The sequence below is a fragment of the Amphiura filiformis genome, chromosome 12 (genome assembly GCF_039555335.1).
Source record: "Amphiura filiformis chromosome 12, Afil_fr2py, whole genome shotgun sequence".
In the NCBI taxonomy this organism is placed as follows: Eukaryota; Metazoa; Echinodermata; class Ophiuroidea; order Amphilepidida; family Amphiuridae; genus Amphiura; species Amphiura filiformis.
This window is the reverse complement of record NC_092639.1, coordinates 4,306,663-4,330,062: the sequence shown is the minus strand read 5'-3', so window position 1 is coordinate 4,330,062 and position 23,400 is coordinate 4,306,663. Positions and strand designations below refer to the sequence as shown.

The 23,400-nt window shown below is 34.4% G+C and overlaps 1 protein-coding gene across 2 annotated transcripts in view; it reads right to left on the bottom strand.

The window, feature by feature from the left end:
* Nucleotides 1–23,400, bottom strand: part of LOC140165680 (uncharacterized) — a 43,717-nt gene that overhangs the window by 11,828 nt on the left and 8,489 nt on the right. For both annotated transcript variants that reach the window (XM_072188984.1, XM_072188985.1), the window contains exons 3-6: nt 18,724–18,798; nt 4,194–4,496; nt 3,294–3,494; nt 2,093–2,149 (exon numbers count right to left, since the gene is read on the bottom strand). In XM_072188984.1, coding sequence (XP_072045085.1) covers nt 2,093–2,149; nt 3,294–3,494; nt 4,194–4,496; nt 18,724–18,798 — 636 coding nt within the window. The remainder of the gene's footprint in view (nt 1–2,092; nt 2,150–3,293; nt 3,495–4,193; nt 4,497–18,723; nt 18,799–23,400) is intronic.

The window sequence follows — 23,400 nt, the reverse complement described above, 5'->3', positions numbered from 1 at the left end:
AAACTCTAAACAGTCAAAGTCTCAGCATCACCCGATAATGAGGGCCGATGTTCTATGAAATGCGACAGGCGAGACTGCTACGCACGTTCCGCGTAAAGCTCTATTGCGTATACGTGAAGGCACGTATCGCTGGCGTGATTGTTAGACACGGCACAATCGAACAGTCGGCCCTCGTGAATATGCGAGAATTCGCAGCATAAAATGCACGGGGACTTTGACTGTTGATAAGTAGTCGTTCAGATAGGATAGATTCGGTTTTGAAAGGTTAATGATTGAGATAATGAAATGACTGTTTAAAGTATATATAAGCAAAAATAGGAAAATTATAAATATACTTATGTTAACCTTTGCAGAGCAAATAAAAAAATATTAAAGGCATTTCAAGTTTCGTCGTCTTGATGTACAACATACATGGTATATTAAATGACCTTCTTTTGAGGTATGTGTGTATTTTGGTATATGGACGTAGTTTTGGGTACTTTGTTCCAAATTTTCTGAAAAAATAGCCCACGTAGTACGTTTTTAAAATTTGCCAAAAATTTCCGGAAATTTGGCAAATAGTACAGCTGTTATAACCTGACGCATTGTGTACTTTTTGGTAGAAGCATGAGAATTTCAACACATTAAGTACAGGGTCAAATGTGATGCGATCAAGCAAAATCAGTCGGAACTCGGCGATATTAAATTTTCAGTTTCTTATAAGATAGTAAGAGGCATTTACAAAGCTGCATTTTGCAGAAAACCCCATTGAAATTGAACAAAGATAATGAGCAATTAAAGAGTTTCCAAAACAACAGGAAATATTTCCTTTGTTTGGCTGTATCTCAAAATCAATATTTCCGAGTTCCGACTGATTTTGCTTGATCGCATCACAAAATGTTGATTTAAAGACGTGAATCCATTTTGGATTTGACCCCTGGTGTTAGAGAGAGAGGGGGTAGAGAGGGAGAGAGGGGAGGGGGATAGAGGAGAGAAGGAGAAAAAGATGGGAGAGAGAGAGATAGCTGTAGGAAATGTCGCTTCATCTGAATGTCTAAGTTCAGACTAGGTATTACAAGTGTAGGTCTACACCTTTAGGGGATTTGTAGCTGGATTTTCTTAGCTTTGTTTCAAAAGTAGCATGCCAAACCACGATCATATAAACGTGCGAGGATTAAAAACACCGTCATTTCCGACTACAGTCTGGCAAGTTTCTGATTTATGTCTTTTTATGTTCCATATTATTTATTAAAAAAGTAAAAGGAACGCTCGACATAATATTCTTTTCAAAGTGCAAAATGGCACGTTATTTAGAAAAGAAATACGGGTTAGCAAAATAACTGCAATATTTTCTCTCGAGCAAAGGCGAGCATGTAGGAGATGAAGCCTTTTTAACCTTTTTACCTTTGACATGTTTTACCTTACTGTTTGTTCTGAACGCCCTACAACGATCACTCAGGACTTTTGTAATTTGAGTAGTTACTTTTGACTGTGATCGATAGTAAAAAATATGACGTTTTAAGTTAAGGTTTACATACCAAAACACGTTTTTGAACTTCATGGTTTGACATTTTAACTTTTTTAACTTTTCTTTATCATATATTTGCCATTCGCGTGATACATAGGCCTAGGCCTATTTGTAGAATATTGAAAAACAGGAGCTTGGGTATATCAAAAATATGTCAAGTCTAGTTTAGATGCTATGGATGAGTACAGATGCAAAAACCGTTATCTAATTTATCTATTAATTTGAGATATAGGCATTTATAACTCGTCATAATAGAGAAAACAATAATTATGAAAATATAAGGTTTTTTTTTTTCATAATTTAAAAATATACACTGGATTTGTTTAAAAGTAGAGTGTGAAATAAATTTCTGTCATCTGATTGGTTAAAAGTGCGGTCATTGAATTGGCTATGCTCCCCCCTCCCTTGTTATGAATTCTGTCAAAAATGAACTATTGCCCGGGCAATAGTCTTTTTTCGTCCTGGGCGATAGCCATGGTTTTGAGATCACCTTGGACCTATAATTTTAACACCCCCATAGCAGTCAATATATATGAGAGATGTCGGTGGTCTTATAAACGCAAGAAATTAAAATGACATACTCACATTTTCCCGATGATCCCCTTGTGAGCCACGATTGATTGTCTGATGTCACTGGCGAAACTATCAAATTGAATCAAGAACAAAATAGGAAAAATTCTTAAATGAACTAGAAAAAGAGAACTCTTGTGAAATTGAGTTGAAAAGAGGAAGGATACCGCAAAGAAGTAGAATCACATTGGGGTATTCCATTGTCTTTTACAGAGGGAGTGTGACCTTTTAATAGAATAAACAATTGGGTAACTCTCATTTGAAATACTAACTACAGTTGAAGAAGATATAGGTGAAGGCATGGTTTAGGGCGAGTATTGATTTCAAAATGATTAACCCTGATCGATAACATTTGAAAAAACATGAGGAAAATGCGCTTGACATTAAACATCTTTAATTTACTGAGACGTGTTAAGGTGGCACACAGGATCACTCGAAGTGGCAAATTTTAGACATTGTTTTGTATTGTATATTTAAAAGTAATGATGATAAGTACATAAAAGTATACATTTTCAGAAAGGAAATGATGCAAGGAATCCAACTAGCACGGCAGATTTCTGCAAAAATGAGCACTTTTTGAGAAAAGCGCTAAAACCATAACAACTTACCCTAAATATCAAAATTGACAAAAATGGCATATCTGTGTTTTAAAGACACAAACCTAGAAAGATTTTTTCTAAAATTTATGAATTTTTTCTTCGTTTTGAAAATATACATTAAATTATCTCAAATTTTGGTCAAAATTGAAAAAAAGTCAAATTTTGATCTATTTTGACCCATAAAATCGAAGAAAAAATCAAAATTTAAGAAAACATTTCTAGATGCGTGTCTTTTGAACACAAATATGCAATTTTCATCCATTTTGATATTTTGGGTAAGTTGTTATGGCGGACCGAAAAAAATTGGCATGGAAAATCAATTTTGACGCTTTTCTCAAAAACTGCTAATTTTTTGCAGAAATCTGCCGTGCTAGATGGATTCCTTGTGTCATTTCCTTTCTGAAAATGTATACTTTTATGTACTTGTCATCATTACTTTTAAAAATATAACACAAAATAATGTTTAAAATGTTCGACTTTGAGTGATCCTGTGTGCCCCCTTAACTACTGAATTTACAATGCATTTTTGTGGCCATAAGTATAAAGAAATAACTTTTTTGACCTACGCGGCCCACTTTTCTTGATGACGTCACATTCCTTTAATCTTACTGACTTACCGACACATACAGGTGCAGTAGCATTCCACGCGACCCTGTTTTCTCCAAGTCCTCTATTGACATCACATCTCACTGCATATGATCCAACCAATGAGAAGCCTTGATAGCACTGGAATCTTACGACATCACCGTAGGAGTATTCGGTATCTAGCATATATCCATTGGAGGGATGTGATAAGGTTGAACACTCTCCTGATCTCACTAGATACAAAAACAAAATATATAGATTTATTTTATTTATCTAGTAATATAAGCTGTATAGTAAGCTGTCAGCCTTGACCAAAACATATAAATATATTGTGAGTAAACTACAAATTCTGATGGGGACTATGAGAACAAGGAAAATCACTGTAAGAAACCATTATGACTTATATATGGAAACTGAAAATTGAAAAATCCTTTTGGTCATGTAGGAGAACCATAAGGACCTACATAATTTTGTTTAAGTGTTGAAAAAATGTTTTTAAACAATGCTTGCCCACAAATAGTTTACAATAACATTTTGACATTTTAGAAATGGTGATATGTTTTTCATGACAAAAATCAAACTTCGTTTATAACACACCTATAACGTTTTAAAAATATATTTGTGTTTGTTGTTCTGGGACTTCAAAATATATGTGTGCATAACGTTTTTTTTTTTTTTTTCTTTTGACGAAAATATCGTCCAATTTATCATTTCAAGCTGTCTACAGTCTAAAAATACAACGGAGTGGTATATGGGTCCCTGTAATACACACGAGTATATACACATAACTCACAAATTCAATATCCGTATCAAATGCAATTTTTGAAATAAACTCTTTCATTTTCTTTGGTGGATATATATTGAACAATAATACCCTAAAAGTGGGGACTATAAAAATAAATCAAGAAGTACCCTTTAACCCATATACTTACTGTGGTGAACCGATACCACATAATTTCCTTTAGTGCTCACACCTCCGCATATCTCATCAGAATTTCCTGAGCATGGCATTTGACATTCGCTGTCCTTAAATTTCTCATGTGTAGGCTGGCCTAAATGGACGCCATTTCTTCCACAATGACATTCCTGTGTATTCTTCAGACCCACATATTTGGCTCTTTTAGTTCTACAGAATGCTTTGCAGGTAGCCAGATCCATCCCTCTGTCGGTATCGTGGCCAGCTCGGAACATAGAGTCGTGGGGTTCGTCATGGTAACAACCAACATAACCGGGTTCTGAAAAACGGGATAAATAAAAGGTTAGGCACCAGAACCAAATTTGTTCGATCTTTGGATCGACCGTCGATGCTACTACGATGCTTGTTGTTAATGAACTAACAACTAATTAATGAGAATTAATGTTAAATGATATTGGTAAATATCAATACATACTAAGATTCATATGTTATCATTTTAACAATAGTCAATTAAAAGGGCATTTCGTGATCCACAGCCTCATCACCCCACTTCCTCAAAAAAGTTGAGATTTTTATACCACTGGAACCTCTGGCTACATAATGTTTATGTACCAAAAATAAATTTGAACGAAATTACAACATAATGGAGCAGTGTAATACACATAATCGGAATTAACTGAAATTTTGGGAGTAAGCTTTCATGCTTTTTTGTGGATATCTACTGAAAAATGTCATAAAAAAATCATAAAAAAGGATGCCAGGATCACGAAAACCCCCTTTAACTGATTTCATAACTAATAAGGACTGAGCATGCATCGATGGTCAATCGAGAGATCGAACTAATTTGTTTCTATTGCCTTAAAGGACGTTATTTCATGCTCTAACATTCGCAGTATAAAAATGCTGCATTCTGGGAGTTTATTGAATTGCTCAATACCCGTTTAGGTGTTTTTTAATAATCGCGACTTTTTCAAGTTCAACGATACTTGTTTAGAACAGTGTATATAAGTGACTGGAAACTAAGAATGATAATAGCAGTGCCTGGATGTTCATACATGTATCCCCCTTTCCCAACCGATCAATATTGAGAGATATGGTGCAGAGGAGCATTACAATATTGTACAGGTGTAGAATGGGTACTACTTCCAGTTTATATTTGAGATTGTAGCTCAGTCATCTGCTTAAATATTAGTTAAGAACGGATAAACAATATTAATACAGTATACATGCTGTACTTATAATAGTGTCATTGACATCATAGATATCGTATACCCTTTTAGCTTACTGCAGATAACATGCTGCCTAACTCAATTGACAACTTTAACACCGGAACATTGAATTTCCCCCAATTTAAGAAGAAAAAGGAAATACTTCTTGATTAGGTCTCAATTAAGCAAATTTACTTGTAACGTTAGCGTGTCAAAAAATTTCGAAAAACTCAAAAATTGTTTAAATACATTGGACCAAAATTTCAGTGTAATTGGTATTTCCGAGACTCATTTGAAAGATAAACCTCATGATTATTTTAATATTCCTGGATACAATTTGGAATATATGAACAGGACTGGTCGGGAAAAAGGTGGTGTCTGCATGTATGTTTCTGATAAAGTAAAGTATAAACTCAGAAAAGATCTTTGTCATGCCAATTCAAATTTTGAATCTTGTTTTATTGAAATTGAATGTAAATCTAATCAGAATGTGTTAGTGGGAGTATTATATAGAGCACACACTTCAATCGATAATTTCATTACAGACATTGACCCTATTTTAAAGAAGTTAACTTTGGATAAAAAACATATTTATATTATGGGTGATTTTAACATCGATTTACTTAAAGTAGACAGTGACAGACCTACTCATGATTACCTTGAACTTCTTTACTCCTATTCATTAATACCTACTATTTATAAACCAACAAGAATCACAGAATCAACTGCTACAATTATTGATAATATCCTTACAAATAATGACAATATTATCAAATCAACAATTATGATTACTGACATAAGTGACCACTTTCCAACTACTTTATCAACCAACCTCGAAGTAGAAAATCAAAAGTGTAAAACGAAAGACGTTATATATAAAAGAAATCATAATAATAAGAATATTGATAAATTTAAAACAAAACTATCCGACGTTAAATGGGGTGAAATTCTTGATAATATTGATGCAAATGATGACTATAATAAATTCATTGACACCTTTAATACGCTTTACGACGAATGTATTCCGTTAAAGAAATGTACTGGTAATAGAAGAAAAGAACCAATATCGCCATGGATTACGAAAGGATTGTTAAAAAGTATTAACAAAAAGAATAGGTTATATAAACAATACATTCAATCTCCAAACGACAAACAATTTCAAATATTCAAAACATATAAAAATAAGTTGCAAATGCTTATTCGAAAATCAAAACGCAAATACTTCTTTACCAAGTTTGAGCATGCTAAAAATAATATGAAGCAAACATGGAAAACAATTAATAATATTATTGGACGAGGAAAGAAACAATCTGCACAGAGCAAATTTAAAGCTGAAGATGGCAGTTCTATTACCAATCCTAAAGAAATATCAAATCAGTTCAATGACTTTTTCGTAAATGTAGGCCCTAAGCTTGCATCAAATATCCAAAACACAGGAAAGCAATATTTCGCTTATCTCAATGAAAACAAGACCAGTAATATGTATATGAAGCCTATTGTTGAATCCGATATTGTAAAAATAATTGATAAATTCGACATAAACAAAGGTGGAGGCCATGACAATATTGGCAATCTAATCATTAAAAAAAGTGTGTAATGAAATTGCCAAATCTCTTAATATGATATTTAATTTGTCTATATCTACTGGGATTGTTCCTGATAAATTAAAAATAGCAAAAGTCATACCATTATACAAAAAAGATGATGCCGAGGCATTCTCAAACTATCGTCCAGTTTCTCTACTACCGTGTTTTTCAAAAATTCTTGAAAGGTTGGTTTTTAACAGATGTACGGATTACATTGACAATAAGCAAATCCTTAACCCCAAACAATTTGGCTTTCGGTCAAAACATTCCACCTTTATGGCTATAGAGCAAATGGTAGACAAAGTTACTGCAGCAGTTGAAAGAAACGAAACAACTATTGGAATATTTCTGGACTTATCAAAAGCCTTTGATACAATCGATCATAACATACTCTTACATAAATTAGAACACTATGGCTTTCGTGGTATTGTGTTAGAATGGTTCAGAAATTATCTAAGTAACAGAAAACAATATGTTTATTATAATTCTTATGAATCAGAATCACACGATATTATATGTGGTGTTCCACAAGGATCAATCCTGGGGCCACTTCTATTTATACTCTATGTTAATGATATAACTAATGCATCTAAAGTACTCGAATTCGTCCTTTTTGCAGACGATACCACCATTTTATACTCCCATAAAACGTAGAACGCCAGACAAACCTTGTTAATGAAGAGTTAAAGGAAGTAAGCAATTGGTTTAAAGCTAATAAATTGTCAATTAATGCTACCAAAACAAATTACATGATACTTGGCACACCCAAAATGACATCGATGAATCAAGACCTGCAAATCACACTAGATCACACGGCTTTAGAAAGAGTGCATCAAACTAAATTCCTTGGTGTACTAATAGACGAATGTCTCACTTGGAAATGTCACATAGATTGCGTATCTAGAACAATTTCAAGAAATGTCGGTGTCATGAATAAATTGAAACATTTTGTTCCAAGTCGTATTTTATTTACACTTTATTGTACGTTAATATTGCCTTATTTGAATTATGGAGTACTTTTATGGGGAAATACATGTAAAACTTACTTAAATAAAATTGTAAAAATTCAAAAATGGGCTATTAGAACGGTGGCAAACGTTCACTATAGAGACCACACAGTGCCATTGTTTGCTAATTATAACATATTAAAAGTTGAAGATATGTACACACTGGAATTAGGTACATTCATGTACAGGCACTCTATAAATGAGCTGCCCTGTTCATTTGATAATTATTTTACCAAACGTTCTGACATACATAACTACAAGACACGATATGTAAATGACCTAAATCTAACCAAAAATAAGAAAGTCTTTTCTGATCATGCTATACGTACAAGAGGTCCCATTCTTTGGAATTCTTTAGATAAAAATCTGAAAGCTTCAAAATCTGTTAAACATTTCCGTAATCAATTCAAAACAAAACTGATCTCTAAATATAATTAATCTTTTTTCGTGAGCACCCCCCTTCTCCCCTTCCCTTGTCTTTTGGTTATGTTATGTAATGTTGATTTATTTTGTTAATTCATTTGATTTCAGGGAAAGGCTAACTTTCAGACCTTTTTGGTCTTCCAGCCTTTTCCTCCATATGTACCGTGTTTTATATATTTTTTTGTAATGTCTTTGATTTTTATGGAAATAAAATATGAATGAATGAAAATGAATGAATGAATGACTCAGCCAGCATGGTAGGTAGATGAAACGAAACGGCAACATTAATATAACAAGTCCTGCCTCAGCCAGCTGCTGTGGCATAGCCAGTTTTTTCCACCGGGGTGGGGGGTGGGGGAGGGGGGAGATGCAAACCCTTGATTACGCCACTGGTAAGTTGACTAATACGTCAACTTCAAGGCCAGGTTATATTCTATGTATAAATTTCCAACTTTTACACAAACAAGATGACAGTTTGACTAAAACAAGAAAGCTCTGTTGAGAGAAATATATAGGTCCGTGTAGAGGAGGATTGAATGTGTAAGGAGATCATAATTTCCTATTCACGTATTACGCAGCTTATGCGAACTCAGACATTAGCTCGGTGGATCAAGACGAAGCCTGTCTACTAGAAATCTGTTTCCTATAGAGAATCATAAACTGTTAAGTAAGCAAATATCATTGAACCTAGCGATGATCTGCATTATACAGCTTATAATGTTTTATTTTCAGTGTCTTATAATAAACATCTCAAAAAAGTAACTAACCCCCCTTTAATAATTACCTTTATTCAAAAACGGGCTATTGTATTACAAATCTGTAAAATGCGTTGGAAGCAGAATTTATTTAAGCGCATTTTGACACCTCATTTGACACGATAGCCAAGAAAACAATAAAACATCGGTCAATTTAATGTAGTGAGGTCCAGATTTGAAAGTTGCACTTACAACAATACAAAAACACTCAAGATATCATTGTACAGATTTCCTTCCATTACACTGAATACAAATCAATACAATTTACTGCAACTTTCAAATCTTGGGTTACATTGATTAAAATGTACGCTGTGGCGTCAATATTGCTACAAATGAGGTGTCAAAATGCGCAGAAATGAATTCTGCTTCCAACGCATTTTACAGATTTGTAATACAATCGCCTGGTTTTGAATAATGGCCATTATTTAATGGGGGTAGTTACTTTTTTTGAGATGTTTATGAGTACCTTTTTCTTGCCAATAGGTGTGTCACTATGGGGAAATCTAAAATACGTGATCGGAGACGCAATAAATGTATTCTGGATGTAGAGTTGCACAATAAGAATTTGACACAATTGCATTCAACAATTCTACAAATCCTGAGTGAACGACTTTAACCAATGTTATTGATAGGCTATTTTGGTTGAGTTGCATAAACATTAGTCGAGTCTTACTCGATCCATTAAAAAAATTTGGAATATCAATCTTTTCAAAGCTTCAAAGCAAGTGCCCTTCTCGGTAAATAAAACTCCCCTATTTGCTGTCGTAGTGCACGTTATAGTAACTGCTCAAAGCCTGGGCTCATACACCTGTTCCGAATTTTGATATGCCATAGGCTTTGTGTTGAGATCATTTCGATCAGTGGTTCGTATACAAGAAAAGCGTGATCCAGTTGACCTAGCAACTGTCATATTCTAACGTACACTACGACAGCGAATATTCTATTTAACATTATAATTATAATGCAATGGTTCTTGTAGCAACATGGAACTTCTGCAACAGGGCCCTAGATTCAGGCAAATACTAGACAGTAGTCTCGTCTATTTTCCCTTCAAATCCTGTGCACGGCCGTCACGGTGTTCTGCAGGAAGGTATGTGACTAGCTATATCTGCCATCCCTCGCCATATTCCTTGTACCAGACAATAATGTCAAATGTATTATTTTCCTCAGTCAGCTGATTGTAGATATGATGTAGCAAAATGAGTCACCTAATGATAGAAATCATGACTATTTTCAAAATTGAATATTTGCTAACTTCTATCATTATAACCACAAGTGCACTTAACGGTTCTCCAGGTGGTATTATTTCGAGGGTTGGGAACTAGAAAGCCTTAACTTATTTTAAAATCCAGAAAATAATTAAGTATAAACAAATTAACCCTTAATATTGCCAATATTTGAACATCTTTTTTCCCGACATGAGACTCATTTTACACAAAATGATGGCTAAAGTGTAAACTATTAGCGCCATGAGCATGCAGGATCATGCAGTTCCTGTCAATGGCCCTATTTGCTATAAATTAATATAATAGTAATTTTTAAAATGTCAATTTTCACGTTGAATACTCATAAATGTACTCATGTCGATGATTAATAGAGAAAGTATTATTCTACTTTTGATTTTACATACATAAATTTCATGTTAAATTGTCCTATATAGTGTTTGATGCGTAGTCCTCTATTCAACTGTATAGCCCATAAAAGTTTAAGTGAATTTGAATTCTTTCTTTTTTTTAGAAAAAGCTATATACGTCATGTGCATTTCCCTTTTTGAAACTTTCGATTGGCGCCATTGTATTTCCATGACTATGCTCTTATGCAAAGTTCACAGACAACTTATTTCAAGGCTCACACCTTAATTTTTGATTAATTTAATACTTTCTATTGGATGTATAACATGATTTATATTTCACAATGTAAGCCACAAAAAGATAATGAACCTTTGATTGAACAGTTCTAGATTTAGGGCATCGACTGTATTGAAAAGTAAACGTTATTCGATACTCACTTATATCGTCATAGCACAGCATAGAAAGACCCGGAGGTGAATTACACTCTCGTGGTGCAAGTATAACATATGATCTACCTACGCGCTGTCAAAGGAAACGGGCAATGGTTTAAAGGTACATTATCCTGATATTATTGTGTTTGTTTCCATAGATATTCATCCAAATATCAGTTTTATGGGATTTTTTTTAATGATTCATTTTCTGTCTGTGAAAAATGACACTTTAAATTGGTTTGAAAGTGTCTTTGGTTGAAACCATTATCACAACATCGAAATGATAGAGGTTATCCGTGTTCTATAAGTTGCATATCCTATCAGCGACTGCTATACCTTGTTTAGGATTTTCACAAGAAGCACCTGCATGTGCAACCATGAATGTTTCAAAATATCCCGCCAAAGTCATGCAGGTAACTCCGAGGTCGTGCATTGAATTGGTTTGAATGAGGAATACTACGGGAGCCATAGACTGTCCCACAGTCTCGGTTCATCTCTGGGTAAATACTTAGAGCTAAAACCACCTTCCCCTTCACTCCACATATTAATATCATGACTCCACTAAACCCTAACTGCCAGCAACAAAGTTATAGCGCTTCTGGAGCACTCTGTGTTGACGAAAACTAAATTAATCTATTTTTTATAATAGCTCTCCTAATCCGAGACTGTTACAATTTGAATAGAAAAGTTCCTTCCAAATAATTATCAAGCTATGTATCGTGACTGTGGCGTCAATTATGATAGCTCCGCCCCATTGTCAATTCAAATATGGTAGGCACATAAACAAGCATGACCCAGTTCTATTGTCATTTTGCGCGCGCGTTGGTTATGATCAATAGACTATCAATGAAAACCACTTCAAATATCGCCTTGCTTGCTGAGATCTACATTGATTGGTCAGGCTAAGTAGCCGCTTACACAAACGGCAAGACAGTGAGACCACGGACGTGATAATATAGAAAACTCGTCTGACCTAGGATTGGTAAAAGTGAATTCCCACAAAATGATGGGAAGTGGAAGGGAAATTGTCTACAGATTTGGAGGGTCCATGTATCGGGTTTATTTAATGTTATATAATCTACATTACCAGTCGTTCTCCATGAACCCGAGGGAGGGTCTACGGGAACCAGCGCCTTTTGTTAGAAGTCACACATGAGTAACGTGGATAACCTCTATTGTCAAATGGGAGCTAACAAGATTCTGGACACGACCTTATCAAGCAAATTGTCATAACAAGATCAGTTCAGTAAGTGCGGACTTATTTGTGTGTTTTGTTTATTAGTGTTACCAATAATCATAGGCTACTGAACTTTAAACTTAGTCTTAACTTACTTATTAAAATTACTATTATGACTTTAACTCTCTTAACGCGGGATCGACTGCAGACGACACGTTAAAAAACATTTAAAAATTAAAAAAATACTGAGATTTGTACATTAATTCATGACCATGTTTGAAAAAATTAATTAAAGTGAGTACAAACAAGCTCATAACTTATGAGTTTCGTGCAGCTTTTCGTTGATTATGTGTAGTAGAGCAACATCTTCGATGATAAACACATTCATGTCAACTTAAATAGCCTACTCTCTAATAATAACCAAATTCAGTATGTTTTATATTTTAGTAGGCTTACAATCGTAATTGGCATTATAAAATAATTATGTTATGACATTTGTTTGCGTAAGATCATATAGTAGACCTTTAAGTTTAAGAGTATATAGTGCAACGATTTTCGACCAAATGTTGGTTCGGTATTAGTCGTCATTTGTAGCATTGTCATTAAAGTCACCTCTTCAACGTATATTGTTGTTGTTTTTAAACAATAGTATGCGTAAACCACATAAACTATCACCTTGTATTTGACCGGATGGGTACTCACATTAGACCATGACAGAATTCAGTACAGTACGCATTTTGTAACTAGGAAACTCAACTTTCACGCCTCCTCTGCAATTGGAGGCTTGGGCGACAGTTTCAGGGTATAGAGATTAGAGTCCGAATGCTACACAGGTTTCTGACTCGTGTTTTCTTCCTGTGTTTATGTCACTTTGTAACAACAAAATCCACTAATCAATTTAATAATTATTATACTATAAATTAATATAATAGCAATTTTTGACATGTCAATTTTCACGTTGAATACTCATAAATGTACCCATGTCGATGATTAATAGAGAAAATATAATTCTACTTTTGATTTTACATACATACATTTCATGTTAAATTGTGCTATATAGTGTTTGATGCGTAGTCTTCTATTCAACTATATAGCCCATATATTAAAAGTTTAAGTGAATTTGAATTCTTTTCTTTTTAGAAAGAGCTATATACGTCATGTGCGATTTTGCTGTTTTTTCCCTTGCGAAACTTTCGATTGGCGCCATTGTATTTCCATGACTGTGCTCTTATGCAAGTTTACAGATAAATTATTTCAAGACTCATACCTTAATTTTTGATTGAATTGAATCTACTTTCTGTTGGAGGTATAACATGATTAATATTTCACGAAGTCAACCACAAAAAAGATGACGACCTCCGATTGAAACAATTCTATATTGAAAAGTAAACGTTATTCGATACTCACTTACATCGTCATAGCAAAGAATAGAAAGACCTATCGAGAGGTGAATCACACTCTCGTGGTGCAAGTATAACATATGATCTACCTACGCGCTGTCAAAGGAAACGTGCAATGGTTTAAAGGCACATTTTTCTGATATTATTGTGTTTGTTTCCATAGATATTCATCCAAATATCAGTTTTATGGTTTGCTTTTTTTATGATTCATTTTCTGTCTGTGAAATATGACACTTTAAATTGGTTTGAATGTGTCTTTGGTTGAAACCATTATCACGACGTCGAAATAATTGTCAAACGGGAGCTAACAAGAGTCTGTACACGACCTTATCAATCAAATTGTCATAACAAGATCAGGTTTTGGCGTTGGACGGGTTACATAAGTGCGGACTTACCAATAATCATAGGCTACTTAACTTTAAACGTAGTCTTAACTTACTTATTAAAATTATTATTATGACTTTAACTCTCTTAACGCGGGATAAACTGCAGACGACACGTTTTTAAAATAACATTTAAAAATATTGAGATTTGTACATTAATTCATGACCATGTTTGGAATCATCAAGAAAATTAAATTAAAGCAATATTATAACATTTTCAAACAAAATAGATTAGCATTTCTTTGCCATAAAATGTTAGCTTTTACTGTCAGATATATCCCCTTTTATTTTTGAGCCGAGCAACTACGGCAAAGCAAAGAAAATTGGAATTTACTACCAGCGCACATGTCGCCAATACGTACCACTCCTTCGGTCATGTTGTGGTACGACCCTTTGTTGTGTACATCACCGTCGCGTACGCCGTACATACTGTGTGTTATGAACATCGTGTATGCGTTCGACTAATAATTCCATCGTAATAATAAAGGGCTGAATCAGCCTTTTATTCAAAATCTCTGATTTTGACAAAACTACAGCACCTAGAGTCTTGATTTTTACAGGCTATATTGGTTTAATAATATAAATAGTAAAAAAATGAATTTAAAAAAATCAGTGAGGGCGTCCTCCTCAGCAAATGTTATAATCAAATTCTTAGTTTACCGTTTTTTAATCTTAAAAGATTTAAAGAAAGGCACGAAGTAACTTTTAATTATTATTTATTAATTGCTGATAATGCAGGGATGTTCTTTGTTTGTTCAGCATCATAGTTAGGATGATCAAAGTAAGAAAGTAGCAAATTCATGTAATTAAAATGTCATTTAACAAAGAAAATGTCCAAAAAAAATCAAATAAGTAAATATTTGGCAATTCTCAATTTTGGATGCGGGAGGGAAACAGTAAACTCAAAATCAATTGTGAAGGGCCTTATGTGTAATAGAGCAACATCTTGGTTGATATAAACACATTCATGTCAACTTATAGCCTACTTTCTAAAAAAAAATATCCAACTTCTATATGTTTTATATAGGCTTACAATCGTAATTAGCATTATAAAATAATTTTGTTATGACATTTGTTTGCGCAACATCATATAGTAGACCTTTAAGAGTATACACCCAGCAAACACAAAACGTTTTCGACATCATTCGCAAAAGGTTATAAAAGGTTGCCAGAAAACGTTTAAATGTCGGGTTATATAAAGGGTATATTAAGAGTATAAAACGTTTTCATAACCTTAAAAACATTTGTTGATAATCTACTGCTCAGCAAACAAAAATGTTTTACAGAAAACGTTTAAATCTCGGGTTATATAAAGGGTATAAAAACGTTTTAATAACATTCCAAAAACATTCTTGAAAACTTGATACAAAACATTCTAAACAGAATGTTATTTTGGGGTTGAAAAATATTTGGCGAAAAATGTTTGCCCAAAATATTTTCAATAACGTTTTAAAACGTTTTCATGACCTTTATATAACCCGACATTTAAATGTTATTAAAAGGTTTTGAAAAAAAAACATTTTAAGAACATTTCTGTGTTTGCTGGCTTCAAATATTTTAACATAATGTTATTTAAGCATTGACACAATATTTGGCAAAAATGCTTGCAAAAATAGTTTACAATAACATTTTATGAAAACATTTAAAAATATTGTTGTAGTGTGTTTTCATACAAAACGTTTTAAAACGTTATCATGACCTTTATATAACCCGACATTTTAATGTTATTAAAACGTTTTTACCTAAACCAAAAGCCAAAATATAACTTATTTAAAACGTTTTTAAAACGTTTTTGTGTTTACTGGGCAGTGCAACGATTTTCGACCAAATATTGGTTTGGTATTAATCGTCATTTGTAGCCTTGTCATTAAAGTCACCTCTTCAACGTATATTGTTTGTTTTTTTAAACAATAGTATGCGTAAACCACATAAACTATCACCTTGTATTTGACCGGATGGGTACTCACATTAGACCATGACAGAATTCAGTACGCAATTTGTAACTAGGAAACTCAACTTTCACGCCTCCTCTGCAATTGGAGGCTTGGGCGACAGTTTCAGGGTATAGAGTCAGAATACTACACAGGTTTCTGACTCGTGTTTTCTTCCTGAACATACTGTGTTTATGTCACTTTTTAACAACAAAATCCACTAAATCAATTTAACAATTACTTATACTAACATGAAGTTCATCTGTATCGGCAGTCCATATAATAGAAAGATTTGAACTCTTGATCTCAAAAGACATACAAAAATATTTATCTCCGCAATTTTCAGCTGTTACTACTAATTTTCGTCGGCGATGATGTAAAATCAAGAGTGTACGATTGGGATTGTTATATTTAATATAACTCATACAAATATTCTTATCATTTGATTGGTCAATTACTATTGAACATTTTTGCTATTTATAGAAAAAGACTATTGCCCTCCGCGCCAGTGCAATTATAGACCACTTGACATGTGACGTCATTGGTGGCAGTATGCGCGCGCGAATTATGGCAATTTCCATTGTTCTTTGCCCTGCAGTGTGCGTACGCATCGTAGTTTGCTCAGGGCACGTGCATTTTAAATCGCCCACCACAATTCATTATAGTACAAGAAAGCCTATTGAACAGCCTAGTGGTTCGTTCGAGCATATCGATAGACCAGTCCCTCGCTTTTGTTGATAAACAATGATGTCAAGTGGTCTATAGACGCAGGCGTATATCGCAAACGGTGACCACCTCGACTCTTCAATTATAAGTGTAGATATCGCTTCTAAAAACAGTTTGAAATATTTTTGTAATTTATTTTGTTTTCCTGGTGATTTATAAAATTAAGTGGAAGATAAAGAATTTTATACGAGTTATATAAAACAAAATTGAATGTTTGTAGTCGTTCAATGGAAAGAATATTTTCATTCGGTGAAATATGAACTGTTCCATTCAACTCGGAAAAGCCTCGTTGAATGGAACAGTCCATATTTCACCTCATGGAAATATTTTTATCATTGTACTCATAAACATTGAAATAATTGTACAATATTCCTTATTGTAATTATTGAAAGAACACAAAACAAAGTTTCAAATCAATTTCCTGTAACTTCTAATGCATATTTTATACCGTAAAATCGATAATACCTGTATATATGCGTTACATCGAATATTCTACGTCGAATCACAGATTATAGAAGTGGTCGAAAACTCAGAGTCTGTATGGCCCCTAAGTTTGGATATCTTTATAATTTCAAGGAATTCAATCTCTATTCACATCTCTTCGTATTGCCTAGGAAGCATTAGTGATAGTATAAGGGTGTTAGAATCACACCATCATAGTAAATACTGACAGATTAAATTTCCTGCTTTGCAATGTGAACCTCTATTCTTCCTGTCACAGATTGCGTTAACATATTGACTTAAGGGTAGACGAGGTATTGTTGGTCGAATGAAAAATATCGATTTTCATGATCTAAATCAATATATTACTGTTAATAACACCTTGATCTGTTGCAAAAGTTCAATCTACAAATCATATACTTTGAAAACTTGCTTGATTTATTGTTGTGAATGAGTTTGTACGTTTTACAAAAGTTGTTGTTTCAACCCTCTTTACAACATAACTCAAGTACCACAGGACCTACAAAAGTATATATGTGATATTTGAATTCTTCTACACACACTTCTACACAAATGATCAATGTAATTTTTGCCAAAGCTCACTACCATTCGCAAGATGCTGTGAACTAATCGCAACATTTTAAAATAGTTGCTAACCTTAATATGATAGATAGAGTCGAATCCGGCAGCTTTCTTTTAAATACGAGCACATCGTATTATTTTCAAGGGTGTGAAAGGGGAGCTAATGGGGTGCTGGACTTTCGAACCCGTACCTCTTCCTGTGAGCGTTATATTTGAGCACAAAACCGTTAGCTCAGGCACCGCCCCGACTCCCCTTCATGTCTTGATAAAGATAATTAATTCAAATTTGCTTCGTTTTCCTACAAACACAACAAAGTTAAATGATGTGTAAGTTATGATATGTGTGAATTATGTCAAAAATAATCAGGTTTAAAAAATCTGGAGTTTTCGGTTCTACATAATGTCTCTTTTTCCACATTGCTGGTAATGAATATCAAACAGTCATAATTGGCAGTCATTTCAAATCATCCCCAAGCCAACGAAGTTCAGGAATGTCCTCTCATTTTTAATTGTTGGTTATACATACCTAGACAAAATGCAATGCTTTGTAATCCACCCCTTGAACAGGATTTAGCCAAAGCAAACAAAGACTAGAGATATTTAAGAATTCTATAGACATAGATAGACGTTTATTATCCTCTTCAACAATAGGATTACTAATTAGTTTAAAGGTGTGTGACTGACGCTATCAAAATGAGATACATGTAGCACCAAATTGAGGTACCTATGAATACGACCTTCATGCACATTTTACACTGTAATTCAGAATTCAATTTGCCGACTTTACGGCTCATTTGTGGGGTACGGTCACAAGTGTTCTGCAGAAACCTTTCGTAGTTTTACAATAGATGACAGAAATGTCCTTAAAATTACATGTTTTTTGTTACAGTGTAGTTAAAAGTGTAAGGAAATAATTATGTAATACCTTGGCATACGACTCCTACAGCTGAAGTACATAGTTGAGTGGTGTGATAAGGGCAATCCAACAGTTTCGTTTCGTCTGCAAAAAAAATAGCAATAAATATATTTTTAAAAATTGGTCAAAGAGTAAAAATTTGATTTGAATCTATAAGATATAAAATGTGACGTAACCGCTGCTATGCCGAGGATGTCCCAAACACCTCCAATTTTTGACTTGGTATTGCGGTGTGCATTTATATAATATTGAATGGCTTTGAGTGTGATACAAGAATATATTGCACGAGATAGAAATGCTAAAATGCGGAAGAGATGACTGTAATCTTTCACACAGGGAGTGTGAATTTCAAATGGGGTAACAATAAGTGACTCCTTTTGAAATCATCACCCCCCTGTGAGGGACATTAAAGTCAAGTCATATCGTCCATAGAGGGGTGATGGATTTCAACTGGAATAGCCCAACTTATCTTTCTTGCAATATCTATTCAGAAATTCTATATTAAGGTTGGTCTGAACCCTGGAATTATGGAAACTTTTGGGCCTCATAACTGCTAAATTGTTGGTCTAAAGTATATAAAAGTATGCATATTTAGAATGGCAAAGACTTGATAAATTCATCTGTGAGGTCAAATTTGGGCCAAAATGCTCATTTTTGGCCCATAATCCCCCCCAAAAACGGTTTTTTGGTCCACTTTTTTTTCGTGCAACGTAAAAAAAAAATTCTTGGGCCCAAATTTTTTTTTTATTAATTTTTAAAAACTAGACAAAAATATCTAGGGACCGTTTTTTCATTTTTTTGAATTTCGACCAACTTCAAGAAATTTGCACCAAAAATGGTCAAAAAATGCTGAATTTTCAAAAAATCATAAAAAGCCCGATTTTCAAATATTTTTGGTGAAGTTGGTCAAAATTCAAAAAAATTAAAAAAACGGACCCTAGATATTTTTGTCTAGTTTTAAAAAAAAAAGTGGGCCAAAAAACCGTTTTGGGGATTTTGGGCCAAATTTGACATCACAGATGAACTTATCAAGTCTTTGACATTCTAAATATGTATACTTTTATATACTTTACACCAACACTTTATCAGTTATGAGGCCCGAAAGTTTCCATAATTCCAGGGTTCATACCAACCTTAACATTCAGTATAGACATGACAGAAAGAGTGCTTTCATATGCGCTACTTCCTGTATTTGTAAAGTCTGCCTTATAGGGACGGGGATAATAAAATTTATTATTCAATCGCCATTTCATTAAGGGTAGCGGATATCAGCAGTAATTAACCCTTAATATTATCGGTGATCATAGGTCTCAGTGTAATATGCTGTAATGCGATTTGCATTAAAATTAGATTTTAATGTTTTCCTAAATATTGTTCAGATCGTGTCCTCTTTTGAACAAATGAGGTAAAGTAAAGAAAATCGATTATTCCTTCATGTAATTTTACACGAAATTAGGGTTAGGTTTAGGGTTAGTTTAGGGTTAGGATTAGGGTTAGGATTAGGGTTAAGGTTAGGGTTATGATTAGGATCAGGCTTTGGGTTAGGATTAGGGTTAGAGTTAGGATTAGCTTACACGAAATAATTACATGAAGGATCGACCAGAAAATCGCTGTTTCATTCAAGTCAAGTCAAAACATTGCCTTCATTCCAGGCATCAGATTTATCATAGAAGAGGACCAGGACCTTAGAACAAAGGTTTGAAAGTATTTTGGCATGCCTGAAGGGTATTGAACAAATTTGGCTTAGACTGCCCTCTTCAAAGTGTCATGCATTTTTGGTAGGGGTCAATTAAGGTCAAACAGTGGTCAAAATTATCAAATATCCCAATTTTTGTTTTTAAAAAGTATACCAAATTACTCCCCTGGTCATAAGGAATCCAAAAAGGTATAGTTTGTCCCATCTGCGACCTTTGGTTACAGAGCTATGGTTAAAAACGTGACAAAGGTCAACGCACTTTCGGCTAGGTGCATTTTTACAAAAACAGTTAAAATTGTCAAATGTCCATGATTCTGGTGTCTTGTTATATGTTTTATGACATGGCAAATTCAACTGAACAACTTTAAAAAACCCCAATGGGTCGGTATTCTATTATTCAAAATCGCGCACTTGGTTTTTTAAAATACATCACGTGAGAGCCATTTATCTGCAATAATGAGTCGAACACCGTTACACATACGCATAGAATGACGCTTGTACAATATTTCCGCGATAGCCGCTGTCACTTACGCGTACGCGCTCCACATTGAAGTAAACAACTTTAACTATATGGGTGAAAATAAACTTTAATAGATGTGTTTCTCAGAATCGCATTTAAAACATCTGATTAAACAATACTCTGTGCACTCAGTGCAGGGGCGTAGCCAGCTTTCTTGGTCATGGGGGCAAAATAAATTTTTTGGGGCACAGACGAAAAAATTGCAGTTGCATCATACAATACATAGAGACTGTATGTCTTCGAGCTTCCCGAAAAGGGCCTTATTGGGATGATGTGCGCGCGTAGCGCGAAAAAATGGTATTTTACACTATTTTCGCCCATTATCCGGCTAAAAAAGGGCTTTATTGTTATAATGTGCGCCCGTAGCGCGGAAATTTTTTGTATTTTACACTATTTTGGCCCTGAATTTTGCTAGAAAAGGGGCTCCTTGCCCTTTTTCTTTTCCTCTGCCCTCCTGATTTTCTCTTTCATTTTTTGTCAGAGGGGCACTTTTTCTTTCATTTTTTGTCAGGGGGGGGGCACTCTGCCCCCCCTGCCCCCCCCGCTGGCTACGCTACTGACTCAGTGGTATCCCCCTAAAACCACTTCCCTATATTGCACTTGCTCACAAAACTGTCATAGAAACAACAAACCAACCATGAAAATTGAAATTGAATAAATGAACTATAAAATTCAGTATTTTATAGGACCCGTTTCGGTCAAAGACTGAGTCAATCAAAACAACAGGCAAAAATATCTGCGTGTTTATGCGAATTTGCGGGAAAAACAAGCAAATGTGGGGTCCCGTAACAAATTGTGGCAAACTTTCTAGGGGATACATGGTAAAAATACACATTACTTGCTAAAACACATCAAATAGCTTATTGGTTATTCTTTACATCTATACAAATATTAAATGTTGACATGTTCCAGATATTGTAGGAACAATAGTACAAAACAATAACACGTTATCTCTTCCGGTATCCTGTACCATGAACTTATGGTTGAACTATAAACGGCCTTAGTGTCAACTCTTTATTTGATTCATATCAGACCTTTACCCGGGAGACACCAGGGGTATATGCAGAAATATATTTTTGCATATTAGACCACTGGATCAGCGCGCACCCTTAAACCCCTATAAGTCAGATTCGAAGGGGGAAGCGGATATTCTTTGATGTCTCCATACCCGTAATCAACACATTTTCAAAAATAATTCTAGATAATGCATACAGTGTAGTTATAAGGAATAATATAATTGACAGCCTCTAATTCTATGGTGACAGCAACTATTGGGGAAAAATTGTACACCTAAGCTCGCGTAATATTCTGCGTAGAATGTACACTACTGCGTTCAGACGCAATCAGGGTATATAATATCGGAAATCAAGGGTAGGCCTAATGTCGAATCATTTACGCCCAAATAATGTGTCCGAGGCAGTAAAAACGCAACACTGGGGAGAGACCCAGCCGAACCCCATTATTTATACTTTTACTGCCGATGATACAATTATTTGGGTGTAAGGGAGCAAACTTTTATTTCTATTTTTAACCCCAAAATTACTGCGATTTCAAGAAACTTTTTTCTAAATTTATTTACATCAAGGTAAGGGGCGTACGCGTAGCCACAGCGTAAGTGACAGCGCGAATCGCGCGAAATATTGTACGCATACCAAGCGTAATACTATGCATAGAATGTGTAACGATGCTTGACACATTATTACAGGATTAAGGGCTATGACGTGATGTATTTTAACAAATAAGAGACCGCGATTCTGAATAATGTGCAGCCGGGTTAACATTATGTGACGCGTTTTGGACAAATCGCAGTGCGAGAATTTGAATGGAAGGTAGAGGAAATAAAATCCTTTGGTGTTAGAGAGTCAACTCCACTCTATCCTGTTTTGAATAATATTGTATGACTAACTAAAACATAGCTGGCCTATCTGGATCGCTGCCAGAGGCTGCTGTAATGGTCTTCGTAGTCTGGTCTCATTCAAAGATCCAGCGTGAATGTTGCTAACTTGTGTATAGTGTGTATGCCAACGTGATTTGCTTTATTACATGTAATTATGTCACAAAACTTGTCCGAATATATATTAAAACATAAAACATTAAACATGGCAGACAAACAACAGGAGAATAAAGGGGTAGGATTAGCCTAGCGCACCAGAAATCACCCATAAAACCATTATTTCTGAAGTCATTTCACACCTTGAAGACCTTGAAAAGTTATAGCAAGTTTAGCCAGTTCAGTACTTCCCTTCAACACTCAAACAGAGTGTCCCTGAAAGAACTGCATGTACTGTCGATTTTTTTCAGTATTTAAATTCCAAAACCAAACAAGATTGAATAATTCATGCAATTTTGACCGTTTCTTCCTTGAAATATAAGACTTTTATAATGACATTTCATTTTAATCTTGTCCACGGATTCAATGCAGTAAATGAGCTTGGTATTCAGAGGTACTAGGCATGAATGGTTCAATGCA